This window comes from Dipodomys merriami, unplaced genomic scaffold, assembly GCF_024711535.1.
Source record: "Dipodomys merriami isolate MVZ:Mamm:240054 unplaced genomic scaffold, mDipMer1.0.p SCAF_16, whole genome shotgun sequence".
NCBI lineage: Eukaryota > Metazoa > Chordata > Mammalia > Rodentia > Heteromyidae > Dipodomys > Dipodomys merriami.
In genome coordinates this window covers 24,568,131-24,592,962 of record NW_027202937.1, presented here as the reverse complement: position 1 = coordinate 24,592,962, position 24,832 = coordinate 24,568,131, and the positions used below count along the sequence as shown (strand labels likewise).

The following is a 24,832-nucleotide window of genomic DNA, read 5'->3' as shown; positions in this document are numbered from 1 at the left end:
TGAATTTTTCTTTCCTGGCAAATGCTGTTGGCTCAAACTATACCCTAGCAACTGAGAAGAAATGCTGTCTCAGAATATCTCTACTCAGTGATTTTTGGTTAGCAGAGCTATGCAAAAAATAAATAAATAACAGGTGACTAGGAAAGGAATGTAGGCATGTAGGAATGTATAAATATATTGACAACTGGAGTTCCTCAGTAAGGCCAGGCTCAAACAGCACTCCACGACCAACCACCTTGCACAAAACAAGGTCCACCTGCCTTCCTGTCACTTGTATGCCCTTCCCATGTAAGGGAAGGGGCAAGGAAGCACCTCATCACTCACCCGGGCTATTGTGTACACTCTGCTTCCCCCAGGGGGGAAATGTCCCTCTGACCTCCTCTTCCACTCCAATCCCTCTGCACATGCACTTGGCCAGGCCTCAGTGGTCTTCCAAGCCTGAAGCAGAGGCTTGCTCAGTTCCATGCCAACAGCTCACCTCTGAAAAGTCCTTAACCCTCCAAAGTCCTGTGCTGCTTAGTGACTCCCATGTGATCTTTTCATTCTGTCCCTCTACTGCTGCTGAGCTAGAGGCCGTTGTTTTATGCAGAGCATCATCAAGTCCAGACACACCTGTCTGAAACTTACCATGCTTTCTTGTGTTTACCTGGTATCATTTCTAATTCCCATCATTGTATGAAAAGACCTGATTTTGAACCCTAACCTCTACATTTATGACTAGGGAGACTCAGGCACATTATTTAATTCCTCTGAGCCTCCATATCATTTGCTCTCAACCTGAGATAAGCAATAACTGAATGCAGCTCATAGCCATTCTTGCTAGGCCTGCCTCAGTTTCCCCCTCTCACCTGGGTCCTTGAGGCTAGAACTGCGTTTGTTTGTTTGCTTTCATTTCTGTATTTCTGTCCCACATTCTATTACCAGGAGTAAATCAATAAATGCTTTGCGTTTGTTTCATTTTGTTTAATGATTACTCACCATGAAGAAATCAGATGTAATAAATTTCATTGTACACCACTGCCATGGTTCAGGTAAAATCTTTCTAGAAGAAAAGATATTAGTTACCATTGGCTGGGAGATTAGGGGCCAGGAGGTATGGGGAAGACTAATCAGTGAGCACTAAATTATAGTTAGATAGGAATATGGGTTTCTGATATACTGACTGCAGACAACAATAATGTGCATACATGTTTAAAAAGCTAGTAGAAAAGAGAATGTTTATCATGAAGTCATGATCATATGCATATGCATATATATGTAGACTGATTTAAATACTAGACAATGTATAAATATATTACATGGCACCCATTAATATGTGCCATTTTTTTATGTTTTGTGAGTCAGTAATACACTACTGGTAAACACTTATGGTCCTGGCTACCTTAAAGACAGAGACGAGAGGATCATGGTCCAAGGCTGACCTAGATAAAGTTAGCATTCATGAGACCTTATCTTGAAATCAAACTAAAAGGGTTATGGAGAGAGCTTGTCAAGCAAGCAAATAAGCATGCATGGAGCCCTGAATTTAATTCCAGTACCACCATTAAAAAATTCAACTTACAATAGGAAATGTACTCATTATCTTACTCCTGTAACTTGTAACCCATCTGTGCAGTATTTTTACAATAAAAGCATATTAAAAATTCAATGTACATTTGTTGTGTGTATGTGTATACATGTGCACACAGGCTTGTACTAGGGCTTGAGTTCAGGCCTAGACACTGTCCATTAGCTGTTTTTGCTCAATAATAGCACTCTACCACTTGAGCCACAGCTCCACTTCTGGTTGGTTTGCTGGTTAATTGGAGATAAGGGTCTCATGGGCTTTCCTGCTACGCTGGCTTCAAACCATGATCCTCATCTCAGTGTCCAGAGAAGCTCAGATTACAGCTGTAAGCCAGTGAAACCTAGCTAATTAATTTTTAAATTATTATTCTTCAGGAGGGCCACGAAAAAAATAACGGCAGGTGTTATGCTAAATGAAAACAAAACTAGTTGGTAATAAAATAGCAAGCTGATAATACTAGTGAAGAGTTTAGACAGGAGTTGGCAACCTTTTTCTATCAAGGGTCAGCAAATAGTAAATACTTCCAACTCTTGTTCACCCATATGATCTCTGACTCAATTCTGCTGTTGTAGTGCAAGGGCAGCCATGCACAGTACATAAATGTGATCATGGCTGTGTTCCAATAAAACTTTATTTACAAAGGAGGCAACAGACTAATTTTGAAATGAAGAGTTACAACTGGTCTATCCCCAGTCTGTTGTCAGGTGTGGCAGAATGGGCACAGATCCCAGCTATGTCAAATGAAGCCATGACTACCATCACATAAAACCTCATTTTCAGTGGGGAGTTTGACAACCTCTGTATGTAGGGTTGGTGGTAGGATTAAATGAGATTCTAATACGAAGCACTTAGCACTGTCTCAAGCAAATAATTAGCAGTCAATAAGTATTGACCATTATTATCACAAGTGTTGCTTATCTCTTCCTTTTTCCTTCCTGCTTTCCACTGCATTAAAGGAATTCACATTGAATTTATATGAACTAATGTGAGGTGTTTATAGCTCTCTCTTCTTATCTCCAGATTTCTTGAAGAATAATAAGGAAGTGCCTTTAGTTTCTACCAAGTAGAACTGTTAAAGAGTACAAAAGTCCTGGGAATTTTTACAATGTCTAGCACATGGCACTCAGTGTATTGTGCTATTAGAACTAATAAAAAGAGAAGCTAAAAACTAGACATAAAAATGCCAGATGCTGGTAGCTCACCTCTGTAATCCTAGCTACTCAGGAAGCTGAGATCTGAGAATCACTATTCAAAGTCAGCCTGGGAAAGAAAGTCCAGAAGACTCTTCTCTTCAATTAACCACCAGAAAACCAGAAATAGATCACTGGCTCAGAGTGGTAGATTACTAGCTTTGAGCAAAAGAGCTCTCAGGAGCAGCACCTGGGCACTGAGTTCAAGTCCCATAACCACCACCACCAACAAAATTAGATGATTTTAAATGAATTATGTGAAAAAGCACAAAGAAATTGTTTAGATGTCTTGTGGAATTTCCACTAAGAAAGTATCTGATGGGGAAAATTTTTAGCATTAAGTATACATAAATAGCTTAGATTTTTACATGTGGAATCAATTGATTGCTTTGTTAATTAGGGAGTCCCTAGAGTGAAGTCTATTGCTCATAAACCAGGAGCGTGAGTAAACAGTGGAAGCATTTGCTTTTCAAAATGCTCTATTTATGTTATAGCTGAATCAAGATAAATCACACATGCAAAACGGCTGTCTGTGGGTAATGAAGAATTGTCTCTGTTCTGTGTATTGAGGTTACTCACCACAGACAAGCCATTCATGTGCTCAAGCAGTGATCACTCATTCAGCAATACACAGTGGAGCTCAAAGCAGAACTTATGTAATGAGGCCTGGCTTATTACAAGTCCTGTGTCCTAAGGTACAATTAGCAGGATTTGTCATCATTAGCACTATTGACATTTGAGGTGGGTAATTCATTGTGAGTCTGTCCTGGGCATTGCAGAATGGTTAGCCCTGTGATGGCCACTGTGTACGAGATGCTTGTGACCAGCCCATCCTCCAGGTCTGAGAGTCAATAACACCTCCCCATAGCTCCAAGTCTTTCTTGGGACTCAACATTATTATTGCTCAAAAACCACCAATATAAATGGATGATTCCAGAATAGCTGGAGATGGTATTTTGCAGTCTATACAACTGACAATTCCTGTCAGATTTCTTATATTCAGAAGACAGTCCTAATTTCACATGTCTTCCCACTGACTTGATAGCTATGCCTACCCTTGAATGTCTATGTATCCTAATTTTTTAAATTTGAAAATATGGTGATGACCATCCACTATACAAAGCCTGCCTTAAAAGTCTGGATGCATTAATCATATCACTACTCACTTTCAGTCTTTATGAACTCTGCCTAGACAAATAGTTAACACTTTTCAATGTTAATGACATTGAATGCCATTCTATCCCAACAATGATATAAGTCAAACACCCAGTTAATGGAAACAAATTTCATTTAAAACTTTAAGCAGCGCAATCTTAGCTTTTTTGGTCTGATTTTTCCATGTCTGCGTTATGGTTATACTTGTTGGTGAATAATATAATCACTGATTGTTTTATATTGGTAGGCAGAGATGGCATTTTGGAGTGAGAAGAGTGTTGTATTGTTCAAGCTGTCTACCAGATACCTTTCTAGGTAAATTCTGGTTATATTAAGAAGCACATTCATTGTCTTTTAGAGGCCATTTCCTTGATAAGATAATGTTAGTATTATCCATGTCTTTAAAACAACTACCCAAGGTTACCATTTCTCCTGAGCATTGGTGATTCACACCTGTACTCCTAGCTATTCAGGAGGCTGAGATTGGAGGATCACATTTCAAAGTCAGCATAGGCAAACAAATCCAAGAGACTGTTATTACCAATTAACCAGCAAAAAGTCAGAAGTAGAGACATGGTTCAAGTAGCAGAGTGTCAGCCTTTGAAGTAAATGTTAAGTAAGAACCTTAAGGCCTTGAGTTCAAGCTCTAGTAGCAGGGTGCATGAATGTGTATGTACACACACACACACACACACACACACACACACACACACACACACACACACACAATTAGCCCTTCTCTTTTTTTACTGACTTTTGTCCAAGGATATAGAATGGTAGAAAGAAAAATGAAGTCAAAGCTTGTACTTCTTACTCTTACGCTAAATGCTACATGGAAATGAGGTCATTTAACATAGTAGGAAAGCTAGTTATAGGGGATATGGAGAATTAGGTCAGTATTTAGATTGTGTCTTTAAAACACATATAATAGGACCTGTCCACAGTTTGCTATATTACTATTCTGAGACTTTTGAGGACTTACTAGTCTAATAATAAATACATTACATTTTCTGTGTCATGAACAGCAGTTCTGAAATACACTGTTTCACCCACTATTCTGGATGAAATATTTTTCTGATGTTACATAGCCTGGGAATCATTTTGTTCACTACCTTGAAAAATTATATGGCTCATAGTATTTCAAATATTTGTTTTCCTAAAACATGATTATTGTATTTTGAACTCACCCTGTTTTTTTCCTTGAATCTACGTATGGGATGATTCACATTCATTCCTTCCCCTATTTTATCTGGTTATAGAAGAGCTGTACACATAAAAGTTAAGCAGTCAGGCACCTGGTAGCTCACACTTGTAATTGCAGCTACTAAGGAGGCTGAGATCTGGGGATTGTGGTTCGAAGCCAGCCTTGGCAGGAAAGTCTGTGAGACTCTTATTTCCAATGAACCACCAGAAAACCAGAAGTAGTGCTGTGGTTCGAAGTGGTAGAGCACTAGCCTTGAGAGAAAAAGCTTAGGAACAGTATCCAGGCCCTGAGTTCAAGACCTACAACTAATAAAATAAAAGTAAAATATGAATCATTTCAGTTATTTTTGAGCTCTCAGTCCTTTTATACAGTAGAATACATCATCTTGTTCACAACAGTAGTTTCTAGAGTCACCTTTCTACATGTACAAAACATTCCCTGTGCTTGCCTTTATGCTTATGTGATAGGTACTTCATTGTAATATGCTAATTATTTTAGAATATAGATGATAATGAGATAAAGCTTCATTATGGTTAGGGTTGCCAAAAGGAGACCACCATGTGGTTCAGAAAAGAGTTGATTGGGAGAGCCAGACTTCCAGGCTGTACTGCAGAGTAGGGTGCAGCTACAGGGAAGGAGAAGATACATGACCTGAGTGGATGAGGAAGTGACCTCAGAGCCCCGGGGACCTCCCGCTGACCCGCAAGTGCCTGTGACCAGTTACCTGGCAGTGACAGGTGCTGGGCAGGGACTTCTAGGGAGAACCATGTGCAAGTTTTGCACAGAGAGAGAAAAGGGGTCTACGTGCAGTTTCACATGGAGAGCAATCAGAGAAGGGAACATTGTTTTTCTGGGCAGGTCTAACAGTTATTGTTTTTATTCTGGTATTTTGAACTCCAAGGACTTGGTTTGCCTGACTGGTGCTTTAGCACTAAGTCACATGCCTTTTTATTTTTCAGGCAGCATCTCACTTTTTCCCAAGGTACAGACACATGGACCATACTCCTTATTTTATACTTACAATCATAGCTGGGATGATGGATGTGTACCGCTGTGCCCAGCTTTTTCTGCTGCTGAGATGGAGTCTCCCAAACTTTTTGTTTGGGCTGGCCTAGAATCTCCATCCTCTCAATCTTAGCCTCCCGCATACCTGAGGTGACAAGAATTCACCACTGCATTCAGTTTCCTAAGTCATAAATCTTCACTTGAAATTACCTATAGGGCTGGGAAGGTGGCTCAGTGGTAGAGCGCTTGCCTTGCATGCTCGAGGCCCTGGGTTCGATTCCTCAGCACCACATAAGCAAAAAGAAAAAAGCCGGAAGTGGTGCTGTGGCTCAAGTGGTAGAGCACTAGCCTTGAGCTGAAGAGCTGAGGGACAGTGCCCAGGCCCAGAGTTCAGGCCCCACGACCGGACCCCCCCCCCCCAAAAAAAAGAAATTACCTATAGAAAGAGAAATAGCAATGGAAGACAGGTGTCCATTAATAAATATATTAGCCATAGTTTCTATACAATAGAACACACACAAAATTGATCCTTCTACAGAAAGGACTCATGACTCCATTACTAAAAATTCTCCCCAGTCAGATCCCAAAATACTAGGAATAACACAGATTTACCTTCAAACTCTTAAGCATTACATGCTTAGTATCAGTAAAATCCTCATCCTTGCATTTTGACACAGGTCCTATTTTAAATAAAGTTACTCTCCATCTCCCCTCCTCATCTACCTCTTTTTCAGCCCCAGCTGAATTTGTAGAGGTAACAGATTGGTTACTTTTCATTTTCAGTGTGCAATAACCTTGCATCTCTGATATAATCTAGCTACTATTGCCATGAGAGTACTTCATATAAAAGTATTATGGGTAGTTTTATGGACAAGTTGTCTTGTGTAGAGTGCTGTTAAAATGTACCATTATGTCAGTGATTCCTTTGACAAGCACTGCTTGTATGTAACTATTATTGGAAATTCAATAAAGATTTTTTAAGATAACCATATAATACTGTTTATTCATAGTTATTTATCCTAGTTGGCCAGCCCAAGAACCAAGAAAAAAAATGCTGTATGAGATTCAGTCCATCAGAATCTTGAAACTTAATTCACATAGCCATGATTGCTGGTATAAAAATGCCTTCTGCCTTTGACGGATGATTGATTCTAGAAAAGAACTTAGTTGGTGCTATACAAATACGATGCACGTGCCGTCTTCCTGCCCTACAGAGACCTCAAACAGCTAGTTTATGTTTTTAATTTTATCAATTAAAATAGAGCAAAATGGTCCCCCAAGTAATTCTAAAATAGCTGTCTAATGTTGTTCTTAAGAAAGTCTGAGAACACTTTTGTCTATATCTTGTCTAAGCCAATAGATGATGATGGTGGTGATGATGGTAGTGGTGTGTGTATGAGTGTATGTGTGTGTGTGTGTGTCCTGCAATATTGTATTGAGAGTCATCTTTCTTTAATCCATAGATTCTCAGTAAATGTTGGTTGAATTGAATTCATAAAAAGTGGTTTGTTGGGATGAAACAATTATTGTTAAAGAACTTTGATAAAGATATGCATGCCTCACACACCCGCCCCCCCTACCCAAACCACTTCCCCTTGTATTTTATCTCTTGGAAGTTCAGCTATTGCTTCTTTGGTGAGCTAAGAGGTCAGCTTTTCCTATCAGTAGTGGAGGAATGGCTGAGGGCTACAGATAATTGCTCCTGTTTGGTTTTGGGTTTGAGGTTACATTGAGGACTTGTTTTCTGATGGAACTTCTCATTTGCAAATACAAGCTCCCTTAGTCTGGCTTTGCCTTCCTGAATTGATTCTTTCTAGAATCAGCAGAACTCTTGAGTGCATCTTTTTTTTCTAAATAACTATCAAATGGAAACAATTATATTTGCATTTGAGCCAGTATGAATGGGGAAAATGCTTCCTTTCCTCATTTCTGGGTAGCAAAAAATCAAGAATAGATCAAGTTCAACTACTATCAAATGCTGTTTGAAAAACATATGAAAATAGTGGTTTCATGGCCTCATTTTTTAGTGGATTTACCTATCTCAGGCAATTTCCATAGAAATAAGTTATCCAAAACCTTTGAAGACTTGAGAGTATTTGCTTTGTGCAAGGCACAACTCTTTGCCTTTCCCGTCAACTTGACTGTAATATTAAACCCAAATTATCATATATCCCCAAGATTAAAATTAATTGTAGATATGTCTTATTAGACATATGGGCTAATGGGCTCTGTTGTTTTTAATTAGTTTAAATACCCCACCTCCGTTTTTTATTAGAGGACTGTATTCATGAAATTTAAATCCCAAATGATAAAGATGAATTTTGCATCTAATTAAAGTTGAACTAAATTTATTATGGTCCATCTTTGAAAATATCCCCTGGGCTCAGAAGGTGGCTCAGTGGTAGAGCGCTTGCCTTGCATGCATGAGGCCCTGGGTTCGATTCCTCAGCACCACATAAGCAAAAAGAAAAAAGCCGGAAGTGGCGCTGTGGCTCAAGTGGTAGAGTGCTAGCCTTGAGCTGAAGAGCTGAGGGACAGTGCCCAGGCCTAGAGTTCAGGCCCCATGACCAGACCCAAAAAATAAAAATAAAAAAACTGAAAATATCCCCTAATTTTACCCCCTTCTGTTTTCTTTTTTGTACACAGAGCTTCATGCTTGCTAGGCTAGTGCTCTACCACTTGAACCATCCTTAATGCCCTGCCTTTTGTTATTTTGGGGATGGGAAGTAGAGAACTTTTCTGCCCATGTCTTTGAACCTTGATCCTCCAGCTTTCAGCCTACAGAGTGACTAGGATTATAGCCATGAGCCACCAGCACCCAGCTAAGCATCTTCTCCCATACCCCATGATAAATAGACAAGCAGGTCACTGTCTTAGAAAGATAGATTTGTTCCATATACAGTATTTGGCAACTTATTTTTCACTGAGCAATGAATAGTGATTTTTTTACGTTGAATATTAGGGCTGTCCATCATTTTAATGGCCACAAAGTCAAGCATCATCAGATGGCTGGTCCTTTATTTAATCAGTCCCTCCTGGTGGATCATTGGGTTATTGTCCTTTTTGTACTAAAATAGACATGTTTAGTTTGGGATCTCACCTTCAATAATAGCCAATCAGCAAATCCTTTCATGGAACATGGGACAGATGACATGTATTAGAAGCCAATGATCAGCTTGCCCCCAAAGCCTCTAGAAAATACAACCACGACAACTTTTTTTTTTTAGGTCAGTCGTGGGGCCTGAACTCTGGGCCTGGGCACTGTCCTTCAGCTCTTCAGCTCAAGGATAGTACTCTACCACTTGAGCCACAGTTCTACTTCCAGCTTTTTCTGCTTATTTGGTGCTCAGGAATCAAATCTAGGGCCTCATGCATTCAAGGCAAACACTCTACCACTGAGCCACCTTCCCAGCCCACCATGACAACTTTAAAGAAACATGATAGCCTCTATTTTTTTCCCTTGTGTGTACAGTTTCTTACCTAGATTTTGGAGTGTTCTGTAGCCCCATCACCAGCTATTGTAATGAATTCAGAATGGATCTTAACTACCATTATTTGATGTCACTGTGTACAAGCCAGGAGACTAAGATTATTAATATGATGTTGACCCAAGCCAGAGCCTGTCCTGACTTTTTCTAGGAAATGTTCATCTATTTATTTAAAAGTATATTCATGGATTGCTTCCTCTGTATGATAAGTGATCCTTGCCTCCAGAGTAACCCATGCAGTATTGGCAGGTCAATTAGGAAATTTCTAACTAAAGTAACTGCCTTCATCCATGTTGTTCTAAATAAGTTCATATACTATCTCACATTGCAGCTAGGCAAATGATTGCATTGACAAGTGATTCCCTGCCTCATTATCAGTGACAACGTACAGAAATGGGATTGCCTCTCAATAGCTCGATCTCTCTGTGAAGGAATTAAGCCATTGTAAGAGGCCCTAATATCTATCAGTGCCCCTGACAGACCTCATTGGCCAGATCTGGCTTTGAACCAATCAATAACCACAGAATTCCCCTCTCCAGTGACATGGGTCAACTTCTAGGAAGCTGGTAGGCTGGAGGAGAGAAGAGATAGTCTTCTTTCTGAGTAGCATGTGGGCTCTGCTAAGGAATACAAAGGGTAGGAAGGGTACAGCATTGACTGTTAAAGAGGAAAGGGGTATGCAGGAGTAACATTAATGATTCATTAGCCAGGTAGAGTGAGCAGCAAGTGGAAAGACCTGGGGGCAGAAAAAAAAATCTACTTCTTACAGAAAATTATGCATTCTCCATTCTTGAAAAATAGAGGAGTGTCTTTTTGTTTGTCCATTTTGATGAAGCTGTAAGTGGTTTTTGTTGTTTTCTCATAATATTGGGAATTGAACACAGAGCCTTAATGCTTTCAAGGTAAGCAATCTACTACATTAGCCATGCCTCCAATCCTTTTTTGCACTGCTTGGTTTATTTTCAGAGTAGGATTTCTCTTTATGATCAGGCAAGCCTGGGATGCAAGCCTCCTATTTGTGCTTCTATATGTTACTGAGGATGACAGACAAATGACACTGAATCTAACAAAAATCAATCTAAGATGAGTCTTGTAAACTTAGTTCTGGCCTGAGCTAGCCTTAAATTATGATTCTCCCAATCTCCTCTGCCTCCTAAGTAGCTAGGAATACAGACTTGAACCACTATGTTTAGCTCAGTGAATGGTTTTTGATGGACAAAACCCTTTCTGGGTTGATGTGAAAACTGAGACCCTCTACTAAGAGCATGGAAGACCCATTGAGTCTAGAGAACAGTAGGGGGCCTCTAATGGGAGACATGCCCAGCTGCAGTGTGGAAGACTTAGGGGCAGATACAAAAGGCATAGAAATTAAGATGTAAATAACTGGTCTACCAGAAGAGGAAAGTGAAGAGGGTTAAGGACTACTGATTACTTTTGACGTCTTAGTAAAGAATTCAATGGGGGAAAATGGTAAAGGCTTCAAGAATAATTTATGATCTCCCTTCTGAGCAGTTAGATAACTGGCATTTCCATTACTGAAGAACAGTGCAAAAATATATGTCACACTAAGTACAATGAATTTAAGTTGCTTATGAACTATGAATTGGAGATGAAGAGTAATAATAATCCTAGCAGTAATTCAGATTGGTTCACACCATTCATTTGTATGAAATAAACTAATGCTAACCATAACCCCATAAAACAGATCATCTTATTAGTCCTGATTTACAGAAATGTTTGTTAACTGAGACCAGAGAAATAAAGCCATTTGATCCGAGTTCTACAGCTAGTACTGCATCAGGTAGAGTCTTCAAGGCCAGAAATACAAATGTAGTAATATTTTGATGATCAATGCTACTTGAAGGTCCAGGAGCCCATAAAATGGTTTGGGGAGAGCTATGCCCTAAGGAACTCTATTATTTAAATCAAGTCCCACGAGATACAAAAGTACTGCATAGGACAGAAGAGAGAAGCAGGAAATCTGTATTACTTACGTACTGTAACTAAGGTGCCTGACAGAACAACTTAAAGGAGGAAGGATTTATTTTGGCTCACAGAGAGTGATTCATAGAAGTGAAAAATCACATCATGGTGGCCACGAAGCAGAGAGAGGAAACACAGGAAGTATGCATGCCCTAAGGACATGCCCCCAATGGCTTCCTCCAATTGCCCTAGCTCCTACCTTTTGCCACCTCCTAACAATGCGATCATATTATGACTCCATAAAGGGATTAATCCACTGAGTAAGTTAGAGCCCTCCAGGTGTTTTTTAGTTCAGTCAGCAATGAATATTGCCTACTACAAAAACCTTCTGACAGTTTTTGGAAGAGTTGAGACTTGAACTCAGGACCTGAACATTCTCCCTTAGCTTTTTCACTCAAGCCTAGAGCTCTACTACTTGAGCCCCAGCTCTACTTTTGACTTTTTGGAGGTTAATTGAAGACAAGAGCCTGACAGTTTTTCCTCCCCCAGGTTGGCTTCAAACTACAATTCTCAGTTCTCAGCCTCCTTAGTAGATAGGATTACAAACATGAGCCAGCAGCACCCAGTTTTTAGCTTCTTTTAAATAAGTCAAGTATTAAAATAATAATCCTGAAAGAATCTGGCTCCTATGCAAACAGAAATAGCTTTCTATGAAAAGGTTCTGAAATTCTGCCAGAGAGAGAGAGTAGAATGTAAACATGTATGTTACCACTCAGCATTCTGCCAGTTACAAGCTATACATTTGAATAAACTCAGGTAAGTCACTTCTTTGTATTAGAATTTGGTTCCGCTGGGGCTGGGATGTAGCTCAGTGGCAAAGCGCTTGCCTAGCAAGTGCAATGTCCTGGGTTTGATCCCCAGTACCGAAAAAAACAAAAGACAAAAAAATACAGTTCAAAAAAAAAAAACCCCAAACAAAACAAAACAAAAAAAAAGAATTTGGTTCCACTGCATTAAAAAAAAGTAATGGAAGCAAGGATTTATTTCTCTCTCAAGAAGTACAAAGGTGGCCATTTCAAGGCTGCCAAATACGATGTTCTGCAACATTTTTAAAAGCCAAAGCCCCTATCAATGAAATGACCCTTGTTCTCATACAACCATCACACCTCTGCCCTAGAAACTTTGATGAAAGGAAAAGCAAACCTGCCTATCTCTTCCCTTTACATAGACCTCACAGCTGTCACAAACTTCAACTTCTATCTTGTTGGTCAAACCTTGGCAATATTGGCCACACTACAGTCAGAGAAGCCTGGGAAATGATTTTCAGTAGGACAAAAATCAATCTGTGATCACTAAAGAGGAAGAGACAAATGTATTTGGCAGGCAGCCAGACCTCTCTGCCACTGTGAATTTGCTCTTTTGTAAAAAGGGATTTAATATACTCCCGTCCCCATACTTGTTGGTTTATTGGAGGGTCTAGTGATAGGGTAATGAGGCAAGGGATGGATACTGAGAAAATACATCCAGGTGGTTGTAGCCATGTGTCCATTGTCTCCTCTTGCACACAATGGGCATTTGGATATGTTTTCAACAAGAAAGAGTGCGAGCTGGGTGCTGGTGGCTCACATCTGTAATCCTAGCTATTCGGGAAGCTGAGATCTGAGGAACGTAGTTTGAAGCCAGCTCACGCAGGAAAGTCTGTGAGACTCTATGCTCCAATTAACTAGCAAAAAACTGGAAGTGGACCTGTGGCTCAAGTGATAGAGCACAAAAGCTCAAGGATAGTGACTATCTATGCCCTGAGTTCAAGCCCCAGGACTACCACAAAAAGATTTTTTTGGAAAAATGACACATTTTCCTAATATGTCAGGTCAACAGCAGAAAACGTGTCTGTAAGAACCATTCAGTGACGATGCTCTCCTTGGCTTTCTGAATCAATTTCATAATCTCCAGGATAAGTATTTGATTAGCTCTGCAGGAGAACTTCCTGCTCTCTGCTGAGCTCTCCACCCTCCATGGAATGTTTTCTGGTAGATAAAGTGTGTGGAGACAGCAGTTCCTGGCATTAACCCACCCTGCTCTACTTTGGGTCCCTCAAACAGGTGGAATTGAAGGGATGGGCTTTATCACTGGGAAATTAGTTTCTGGGTTTCTATAGGAGCTGGATGGGGAGGTGGCAGGCCTTCTATACCCTAGCTAGGAAAGAATTGAACAATTCCTGGGCATGCGTAAAAGGGACTTTCTTTTCCCTTTAAAATAAATCCAAGCTAGTCAGGAAATATCTGTGAATATTCATATTCTTGTTAAATTTGGAAGTTGGCTTCAGAAGTAGATAGTACTTTAAATAATGACCTTTATGATTATTCTATCAGGCAGGGTTGACTTTCTGTAACCTTTATTATGTATTTGTGGGGGTTTTTTTGGAGGGGGGAAGGGGGGTGGTCTTTTTTTAAAGTCTCTATCAGTTTCAAAGTCCTCTAAAGATGAAATAGGGATTGATTTTTGTATGTGTGGTCAGGTTTTCTTTTATGGCTCTGTTTTGGAATTTTTTTAGACTAGGAACTTCCTCACTTCCTCAAAACCTTGGTTCCATAATTTGAACTAAACTTAATAAATGTTTTCAGGTCAGTGTATTGAAACCTCATAGTCTCATGGGCTTTGGTATTGCTATCCCTTGGTATCCATAGGGTACTAGTGCCATGAGACCAGTGGATACCAAAATTCTTCCATGCTTAAGTCCCGTATGTATTTGCCTATGACCTAGCCATACCCATCTATATACCATAAATTATCTGTAGATGACTGGGGACACTTAATGGAATGCAGTATAAATGTTACATATTGTTACCCTATATTGTTTATGGAAGAATGCCAAGAAAGCCATCAGCAAATATGTAGTATAATACAATCTTTTCCCTTTTTTTCTCTTTTGGCAGTATTGGGATCTGAACTCAGAGTCATGCATTTCTAGGCAGGTACTCTGTCATTTGAACTGTATTTTCAGTCCTTTTTTGCTTTAGTTGTTGTTGTTGTTGTTGTTTTAGATAGCAGCTCAATTTTTTTTCTCCTCTGTCTGGCCTCAGAGCATGATCCTCCTGTCTCTGCCTCCTGGGCAGCCTTCATTGAGGTACAGGCCATAACACCTGGCCCTAACAACTTGTTTCAAATAATTTCACCCCATTGTAAGTAATACCCCCAGATGTGGCCCCTGTCGATACAGTGGGCCAGCTATACTTCATAACAGTGCTCAAAGACAGATAAGAGGGCAGGAGTCATGATCTCAGTCTTGCCTATGACATCTCTTATATTTTTTTTAAATTATTTATTTTTGTCTTTTCTTTTTTGGTACTGGGGATCGAACCCAGGACGTTGCACTTGCTAGGCAAGCGCTTTGCCACTGAGCTACATCCCAGCCTCTCTTATATTTTTTTAATTTGAGAAATATTGGAAAGGAGGGCCATGGTATAGCTCAGTTGTAAAATGCTTGTCTAGCATGTGTGAAGCCCAGGGTTCTGTTCCCAGGACTACAAATGATAGTAGATGTAATAATAACAATATTACTATAATTATTATTGAATGGACCAGAAGGCCTAGCTCCAGTTGCACTAATTTTGTGAAGCTCATTTATGTAACCTTAAGAAAACAGAAAGGCTGTTATAGATATTTAAATAAGCATTTCTAGTAAAAGCAGGAAACAATGGCAGATTATAAGTATAAATTTAAGCAAACAGTTGTTCTTGAGCAATTTAGAGCAGAGCCCTACTGGGGTTTGTGTGAATCAGTAAGTCTCAGTGATTGTCTGCAGTGAGTCCTGTTGAACTGTCATTAGCAGCACTGTGCTTTACCCAGTAGAGTCCGTCAGAGGAGATTCAAGAACAATCCAGGGTGAATATGACAAAGCAGCAGGCATAAGCAATCGATAGCCTAAATTTGAATCCAGGCAATGAAGAGTAGCCACCAAATGTCACTAGTGTGTATTCACCTAGTGGGTAACTTCAAAACCAGCCTGGGATATATAATGAGACTTTGTCTTAAAAATAATAATTAAAAATAAAAAAGTACTAATTTAAAATGAGAACTAAGTTGAAGATGAATTCAGAACATCTAGGGAGCAAAGTCAACTAATGACTTCCTGTTAACAGTTTTACAAATGTAACATCTTTCATGCAGAGAAATAATTAAGAGACTCTACAGAGTTTAAAAATAATAAAAACATTTGCTCCTGAAAAATGACCAGTGAAACTCAGTTTCAAAAGAAATAGAGAATAACTTGTAAAAAAAAAATCTCAATAAATATACAAGCAGATTTTCTTATTTTCTGAGCAACAGAGCAGACCCAAAGGAAAGCTATTTATAGTAACTAAAATACACACATGCAAGAGGAAAAAAGAAAACAAGGATATTTTAGCAAAGATCAACACCCTAGCAAAAATATACTTCCCAGAAGTACTGTTTAAATTTTGCATAGTCCCTACACAAATGACAAGTGGCACTGAAAACTAGTTTAGGAGCTACATAAAGAAACTATAGTGTCATTAGAGAAAGAAAACAAGAACCCTGAACCAAAAAGGAAGTATATTCCAAAACTGAGTCTTCAGTGGCATGCAAGGTACTCCGTAATTGTCCAGCAACCTACATGCTACAGGGAACCAAGCAGCTAATATCATGAAGTGTTAGAATGTGCTCAAGGGAGATAAAATGCTTAGAACCATACTAATCTTAACAGGATTAATGGAAGAAAGATGGCTTTCAAAGGATTGAGTCAAATAGCCATCCCAGCCTGGTCTTGAGTCCCTCTCAGGCCACCCACAAGACATGATATGTGTGTGATGGTGAACTAGGTGAACCATCTCTAGCCTCAGTAATCCTGGGCCACCTTAATTCCCCATATTACTGGTGCATTCTATGCAAGCCTATTAACCCCCTGTGACTCTTTTACTGCAACTGTGAAATGAAACTAACAGAATTTGTAAGTTGGTAGCAGAGTGTCATGGTGGGGAATACAGACAGAACAGAGCTGTCAACTGGAGTAGCAGGAAGTAGGGGTGGTAGAGAAGTGAGAAGGCCCTGTGATCCCAATGATCTAACTTTCTCCCACTAGGTCCCACCTCTTAAAGGTTCTACCACCTCCTGATTGGATCATCAGCTAGGGAATTCCCCTTGCAAAAAGGCCCTTTGGGAGACATTTAAAATCCAAATTATGGTGCCTATTTGTTTTTATAAGTGAATATTATCTGCATCTTACAGGGAAGAAACTGATAGAACTTTTCTAAGACCATCAATGACTGCCCATTTGGTTGCAACTAACATAATATAACTCAAAGAAAATAAAAGAGAGAATTTACTTGCTCATATATGGAAAGTGCCCAGTGTTTTAATGGCAGAGGTGGGTCCACAGCTCCAAATGATACAATGAGTCCACTCTCTCACCTGAGTCATCTTTGGCTGTCTTTTCCTCTGCCTTGGCTGAATTTTCAGGCAGCCTCTCCCCTCAAAGTGGCAGAAAAGTTACTAGCAGCTCCATGCTATGGAGCTATGGACTGGCAAATGATGGCCCTAAGGGCCTGATGTCTGTCTGTTTTTGTAAATAAAACTTTATTAGAACATAATCCTGCCCATTTGTATGGCTACTTTCATGGTGTGGTAGTTGAGCACATATTATATAATAAATGCTACTATGTAAACACAGCCTACAATGTTTACAGCTGACTTAAAGGAAAGAATTTACTGACCCCTGCAGGAGAAAGCAGGATTGTTGTTTTTTTTTCTTTCTTTCTTTCATTTTTTTAGGGTTGATTTGTATCTGAATGGCACTATTTATTTAACTACAAGAACACTAGACCCTGGGGTCTGAGGTTTGGGGGATGAATAAAGAGTCCACATTATTTAAAGATTGTTGCTTTGGATTAACACACAATTTTACAAGTTAATTTACAATTTAAATAAACACATTCCTTTCCCCAGTACAAATATATTCTGTAGATTAAATAACTAATGGAATACTTTATCAGCATTTGTAGTTCTTGTATGTGCCAGTGCTTGGAGGATAGATTCCTGAGACGAAACAGGCAGTTTGTGTTGAATATCTTATAAAGAATCTTGCCAATAACATCTACAATGTCAATAAATATAGCATAGTACTTACGTGATTGTACATTTAAATAGTGCCTTTCCTTCCTACCTGTGTGGTCTCTTAGCAGTGCTCCTCTAGTCATAGAATAGAAATACCCTCATCTTCCCAATGCAGCATTTAGGAAATACAAACTAGTTGACCTATTCAGATTGTGTCTTCTTTCAGCCTATGAATTGTCATCATGATTACCTTGATACTTTTTTAATATTAACCAACACTGAAAGAAAGGCTTATGGTCCCTACTTGATTTAGATTTTGAGTCTTCATCTGCAATCCCAATTGAAGCAGCCTATCTATTAATAATCCCAAAGAAATCCAGAATTGGGTCTCGTTGACTGGCTAAGCTCAATTGCTCATCCCTGAGTGAATCACTGGAGGGTGTGGGAGGAAAAAAAATGGGGGGAAATGAAATGTTCTGATTGGCTGGCACTGGTGGCATGCTCCCTTCTAGTGTCTAGGTCCAGGGAAGTACTTCCTGAACACCCTAGACTTAGAGGTGGAAGGAAATGAGTCCTGAGGGTTAGAGAAAGTCAGGAAGCACATGCTACCTATTATCTAAGAGCCAAAAAGAACTCATCACGATCTGTCAGCAGCAATCAGGAGGTTAGCTCTGAACCCACATCCTCTTGATTTTAAAACTAACATTCTTTTTCACTCTACACCATTTATTACATTTGCTAAATGAAGTAGATTTGAGCCTATTCTAGCCTTTAACTGGTGCCCACTGAGTTCATCACTGTAGCCCATGGCCTAAGTGTTTGGTAAAATGTCTTGATTTCTAATGCCCTGTTCACCTAGGATGGGGATGCCCCAGCATACCTGTGTACGAGTGTATGCATAGTTATATGTTTTAGCATCAGACTGTCCCTCTTTTCAGTTGATAGAGCAGATCCATTTATGGTGGCATCTGTTGTGTAATCTTTTCACAAAAGGAAGCTTACTTCCTCCTTCATCCCTGAAGCTTTCCTGTTACTTGGTCAGTAATACAGAGATTTCAATAGCCAGATGGTCACACAGTAGGGAGATGTTCTTGAAAACAGACACATCTTAATTAAAAAGCATGTGTTCCTTTTCTTCTGAGAAGTTACTTTTTTTCTATTCATTAGCTCTGCCTCAATTTCCCCAAGTATAAAATGGGACAGTATATGACACTATCTCATAGAGAAACCTGAAGGTTGCCTAAGGTAATGTATTGTAAGTGCTTAGGTCAGTGTCTGGTACAGACAGGGCGTCTGAAAAGTGGTGGCTGTTGTCTATACTCTTACTGTCATCATCAGCTTCATTACCATTATTGCTGTCATTGTATAAGTCAGCTTCCCATGGCTGTGACAGACACGAGATAAGTCAACTTGAAAGGAGGTGGGGTCTACTTTTGTTCGTAGTCTCTGAGCCTTGATGCTTTTGGTCTGTGGCAAAGCCACAACCCATCATACAGAGGAACAAAATGGGAATATGTTCACCTCATGGCAGCCAAGAAGCAGAGAGGTACAAAGTAGGGAGCTGGGATCCTAATATCCCCCTTAAAGATACACCCACAATAACCTAGCTCTCTCCCACTAGGCCCCTGCCTCTTAAAGTTCCACTACCTCCCAATAACACCATAGACCTAGGAACAAGCCTATCTTTCATCTTGGAGGGATTATTTAAGACTCAAACATTAACAGCAGCATGATTGTTGCTGTCATCCATAACAATGCCTAAGGAAGCCTTAGCCTACTTAGAATGTCCCCTCTTGTGAAGGGAAATCTGAAAACCTGCTACAGTTTTGGATTCAGCTTCTCCAAAATTCCTAGGAGTATTTGGCACATGGGACTAGCCACAAAGGAGCCCCAAATAGCCTGTTCCTTGTGTTCCCATTGCTGGCTCCAGCCAGACACCCAGCAGCATAAGCACATGGCTTCCTTCTTTTCTAGCAGCCCAGTGGGAGACCATACACTCCTTAGGCCAAGGGGAGCTAGTTGCTTCTGTCCTTAGAGAAGTCTTTGGATCGCAAAGTCACTTTGAGAAACTGGTAAGAGTGCCAGTTGAAGCACCCTGACAGTGTAGGCCCTCAGATCCTCCCACCCCAGAAGCAATTTCATGAAGGGTGGGTTCGGAGTACCAGCAAGAACATGTACTTTGACCATGATGACTCAAATTATTTACAAGTCAACTATTATCTTTCTGGTATTTCTAAAGAGGAAAAGAAAAAGCATTTTCCTTATTTTCCCCCTACAGATACAACAACCTAGCTCACACTGTCTAGTCTCAAAAAGAACATTCTCTTGGATGTCAGGGCTAGACAGTCCCTGGGACACTCCTGGCCCAGACTTTTCTCTGCCTCTTAGGAATGAATGTGCTCAGCTGCCCAGCTTCCTACCAATTGATTTCACACTGCCCTTCCTAGTAGTGGACATTCAAGCTGAATCATGTCTGAGTGAGCATTTTTCCCAGACAGCATCTTCTCTTGCAAGCTGTAAGGAAGCCACCGTAGAAATGAGAACAGAAGTCTCCATGTGATTTGTGTCCAAAGAAAACGTCCCCCAAATTCCTCTAACGTATGCCCCTTCCCTTCTATTTAGCTTTCATCTCAGAACACAATTCTTTCTCACGTTATTGTGCTGCGAGACTACTGGATTCCTAGTCCTGCTTTGCTTTGCTTTTTCTTCCTTTTCAATTTTTATTCACAAGCTGGCCTCTGGTCTCAGCCTTCAGCGTTCCATTATCTGGTGGCAGAGACATCAGATTGAGAGCCAGCCTCTGCCATCAGATGAATTGGTGAAAAAATGTAATATGGGTGATTAAAGTATAAATCAATTAAGCCTAGTGTAATCTAGTCTGCTCAATAATCTACTGCACTTATGGGCTAACCATCTTGAATTTAATAATACACTTATTAAGGATTCATTTAACTAGAGTTATAATTATGCCTTTATAATGCTTTCTCTGCTCCTTGCCACTCTAGGTTTTAACAAAGCTCTCCTAATTGATTATAATGATTTTAATGCAGCAACTTCAGAAATTTTTTAATCTATTTTTAAAAGATAAGGTTTGATATAGCCTCTTCCCTCCGCCTCCTGAGTAGCGGGGACCATAGATACACTTTTATTTTTCTCGAGACAGATAGTAATACTTATTTTGTACCTGTTTAGACATAGATGAATGTGTGTGATTCATTCCTTTATTTGAAATAATCAACTCATTTATTTTATAAGTCATTACTGAGTACCAAGCCAGGAGACAGAAACTCAGTATCAATCCTGAATAATTCTCATCTTCATTTTTCCTCCTAGGAGTCTGTCTCTTAATCCCTTCTTAACCTTTAACAGATATTTTAGGTTGGCTGGCCTCAAGAGCATTCAAATTCATTATTTTTAAATTTGTATATCCTAAGTTATATTGGAGACCAAAGGAAAATGGAAACTCTTCCAAGTAAATGCAGATACCTAACATAGGGAAATTGTTTTGCATAGTCTTAGTGGCTAGAAGGCTGCCTATGGGCTACTAGAAGGCAGACACCCCAATGAGCTGTGGTGACAAGACCTCTTTTCACTTCACTGCAGCATGTGTTTGGGAAATACTAGAAGAATTATGCAAGCCAGGCAACACAGGTCCAGTTCCCTGAAGATCAAGGCAGGGAATCTGAAGATTCTACTGCAAGCTATGGGAAGCTTTGTAAAATTCTGGGTTGAGCAGACTTCAGGAAAGACAGTCTAGTGACACAGTAAAAGAGAGAATTAAAGGCAGGAGACTGGGCTTGGGGGACATAGGCCTGGAGGCCTGTGAAATCTGAGCCAGCCATAATAACATTGTAAACTAAAGGAAGAAATGGTGTGGGAGCAGGGGGCCAGGGAAAGAGATTGAAAGACAAAATGGCTGTGTCTTACGTTGACATTCCTTCTCTGCTCCCCCTGGCTCTGGTTTCTCACAATTGTCACTAGCTTATGTGGCTGTCAGTATTCTGTTACTATAACAAGTATCTAAAGTAATCAACTATAAAGGAGAAAGGTGTAATTGAGGCTCACAGTTTTGAAAGTTCCAGCCCATCATCTGGCAGACTTGTTACTTTCAGGACTCCTGAGGAAGGCAGAATGTCATGGAGAGAGGGCTGGGTGGGGCAAAGCTGCTTAATTGGGAGCATTCTGTCTCTCCATCTTGGAGTGGAGGAGCATCTATGGTCAATGCATCTTCATTGCAATAGCCAGATCGTTGTGGCACTCACTCTCCAGTCTGCCACCCTGCTATCTTTTGACTTGATGACAGAAGAGTGTCATTCTGCTGAGCTGGAACTGGGAATGCTTTGCCTCCTGTCCTTCAGGTCACTCAATCGATCAGGAATCCGTGAATTGACTTTGCTTTCTACACACCTCCCAACCCTATCAACCTCCCTTTAATCTTGCTGCCAAGAGTCTTTGCCAGCTTCTCCTTACCTGTCACCAGAATAACTGCCACAGTGTACCGCCTGCCATCCACAATCCTGTCTTTATTTGTAGGTTAAGGAGTTCTCCTAAGTTATAATCATGTTCAGACTACAACAGAAAATCTGTCAGTCCATAAAATCTTATTCTTCAGGACTGTATATGGTATACAAGTGCACATGTCTTTCCTTGGAAGGATAATTATTCAGGCCAGACAAATCTAGTTGGCTTGGGTTTGTCACAGAGTTAGATGCAGTGTTGTGTTCTGGAAAGTTGAGTTCTATGTCAGCCCCTCCATTCTGCTGAGCAAGTTATTTACTCTGAATGTTCTTGTCTTAGACACTCAAATGGTGGTATATTTAGCTCACTGGACAATGTAAATACTTGTGTAACTTAGAAAACAGTTTCTTTAGTTCTACTTAGTAAAAAGAGGCTGGTGAGACTGTGGCATTCAAGGAAGGTCCATCATCCTTCCTTAAGAAGACTTGAAAAGCTTAATGTCCTTGTGTTCATCAACAAACAAAATACCTTGAGCTAAATAAACTTTAAAAAAAATGGAAGGTTTATCTTGAAGGTTTTTGTCCAGGACCAATTAGACCCATTGTTAGAGTGAGGCAATACTTTATGATGGGTATTAATTATATGGAAAAGCACACACACACACACACCACACAATGGGGGAGCAAAAGGGAGAAAGAAAGCAGAAGTGATCAGGGTCTCACAATTTCAATCAAGAACACACTCTCAATGACTTGAGACCTCCCATTAGGCTCCACTTCTTTAGGGTTTCACCACCTCCCAATAGTACACCAAGCTGGAGACCATGCTTTTAACCCACGGTCTTTGGAGAATATTCCTGACTCAAACCATAGCAGTCTCAAGATGTTCAGTTATCAAAACTAGTCTAGCTGTTCCCTAAACCCGCCCCCGCCCCCGCCAGTTTTCTAAGAATACTTTAAAGTAAAACTCAAGGAGTTAAAGAAATCCAGCAAAATTAAGGCAATCATAAAATCTAGTAAAGTGCAAGCAATTGTAATGTCTGTTAGTAGTAACTCTAGAGTCCCACCCTCTGTAGATGGCAGGCTTCTGAGCATCTTGGTAAATCTTAGCAGTAGGAATTGGGTATTGGAGATATTGGAGAATAGATGGTGGGCAAATGTTTTCCTTCTCCTTTTCCTTCACTAGACGGTGCCATAATGATTCCACGAAGTTGAGAAGTTACTGGACCAATAATCCCATTGACTTTTTATTTGAATCTTCAGTTGGCATTTCCCTGCCTTGTGGGGAGTTTGATACATGTCAAGAGAGCACTGTCTTCCTCTTGCCCATCTCATGCCATCTAAATGAAGGTTGGGCAAATTTGGTTAGAGTAGGTAGGCATGGTGGTGCACATCTGTAATCCAAGTTACTCCAGAGGCTAAGATAGGAGGATCACTTGAGCACGTGTCACTGTGAGACCTTGTCTCTTTAAGAAACGAAGAAGCACACAAATGTAGTTGGGATGTTCTGAATCTCTAGGGTTTGTTTTACTGTCCCCAGCCTTTGGAACATATCAGTATGACTTCCATTCCAAAAGGCAAATGGAGCTCGAGTCACGTGGTTGCTGTTATCTGTAACCATGGAAAATGCTAGCCATCTGTGAAGCTCCCATTTTAACACTTTTCTCCCCCCCCCCCTTTTATTTCCATCTCTTTCTTGGAAAAAACAAGCTGAGGAAGTGGAGAGGCTGGCGGCGATGCGTTCCGACTCCCTGGTCCCGGGCACTCACACCCCACCCATCCGGAGGAGAAGTAAGTTTGCCAACCTGGGGAGGATTTTCAAGCCTTGGAAATGGAGGAAGAAGAAAAGCGAAAAGTTCAAACACACATCAGCAGGTAAGAAGGCTGCTTCCTTATTTCTCATTGGGTGTTTGCTTAATTCAACTTCATATCTTAATTTGGAGAATTAAATTACCACCAGCTGGCCAAAGTATAGAAAAAAAAATTAAGCTTTAGAATTGTTCTTGTCTTTAATAATAATTCCCCAATCTGCTTGGAAATGGCTTTTATGTTCTTTGTATTCCCTTGTATCTCATGAGAGGATTTTTTGAAGGGTTATAGTCTTTTAATTTAAAAACTTACCCCTACTATTTGATCTATAAATAATCTGGACTTGGAACTCTACCTTTTCTATAATTGAATGCTTTCATTCTGGCATTGACAATCCATTTCTTATTATTCGTTTTATTTTCACTGCTTCACTAAAAGTCAACACACAGCAGAAAATGAGTTATGTATGGTGGTTGGCAGATAAGAATAGGTTATTTCATGGAGGAAAAATCATGAAAAAATGATTCTTGGACAGGTCAGGAAAACAAAGAATAGAAATTAGTCATTTCTGGAATGATAAACATAACTATGCTGTTCACAGCTTAGTGACCAGCCAGAAAATATGAGGAAAGTCAGCACAGCTGAGATTTGTCAATTTGGAGCCAGGCTGCCTGGGTTCAAATCCCAGCTAAGATACTTGCTAGTGTATGGCTTTTTCAGTTGATTTAACTCTCTGCCTCAGTTATATCATTTGCAGAAGTAGGAGTAAGAATTTGTATTTTACATGAGTTCATATTTGTGGAGATTTTCCCTGATGAAGTAGATAGGTAATTTTAGAGAAGTAAGGGTTCAGAGGAGGGAAATGTTACAGGAAAAGACAAAGAGTTATTGCATACTGCTGGTTTGCAATGAGAGGATAAGGAAGTTCTATAGATAGTTTTTAGTTTTCTCTTAGTCTTCCT

The 24,832-nt window shown here is 40.0% G+C and overlaps 1 protein-coding gene across 8 annotated transcripts in view; it reads left to right on the top strand.

Moving 5' to 3' along the window:
• Phactr1 (phosphatase and actin regulator 1) overlaps positions 1-24,832 on the top strand; it is a 434,482-nt gene that overhangs the window by 244,936 nt on the left and 164,714 nt on the right. For all 8 annotated transcript variants that reach the window (XM_070024551.1, XM_070024552.1, XM_070024555.1 and 5 more), the window contains one exon: positions 23,772-23,936. In XM_070024551.1, the coding sequence (XP_069880652.1) occupies positions 23,772-23,936 (165 nt within the window). The remainder of the gene's footprint in view (positions 1-23,771; positions 23,937-24,832) is intronic.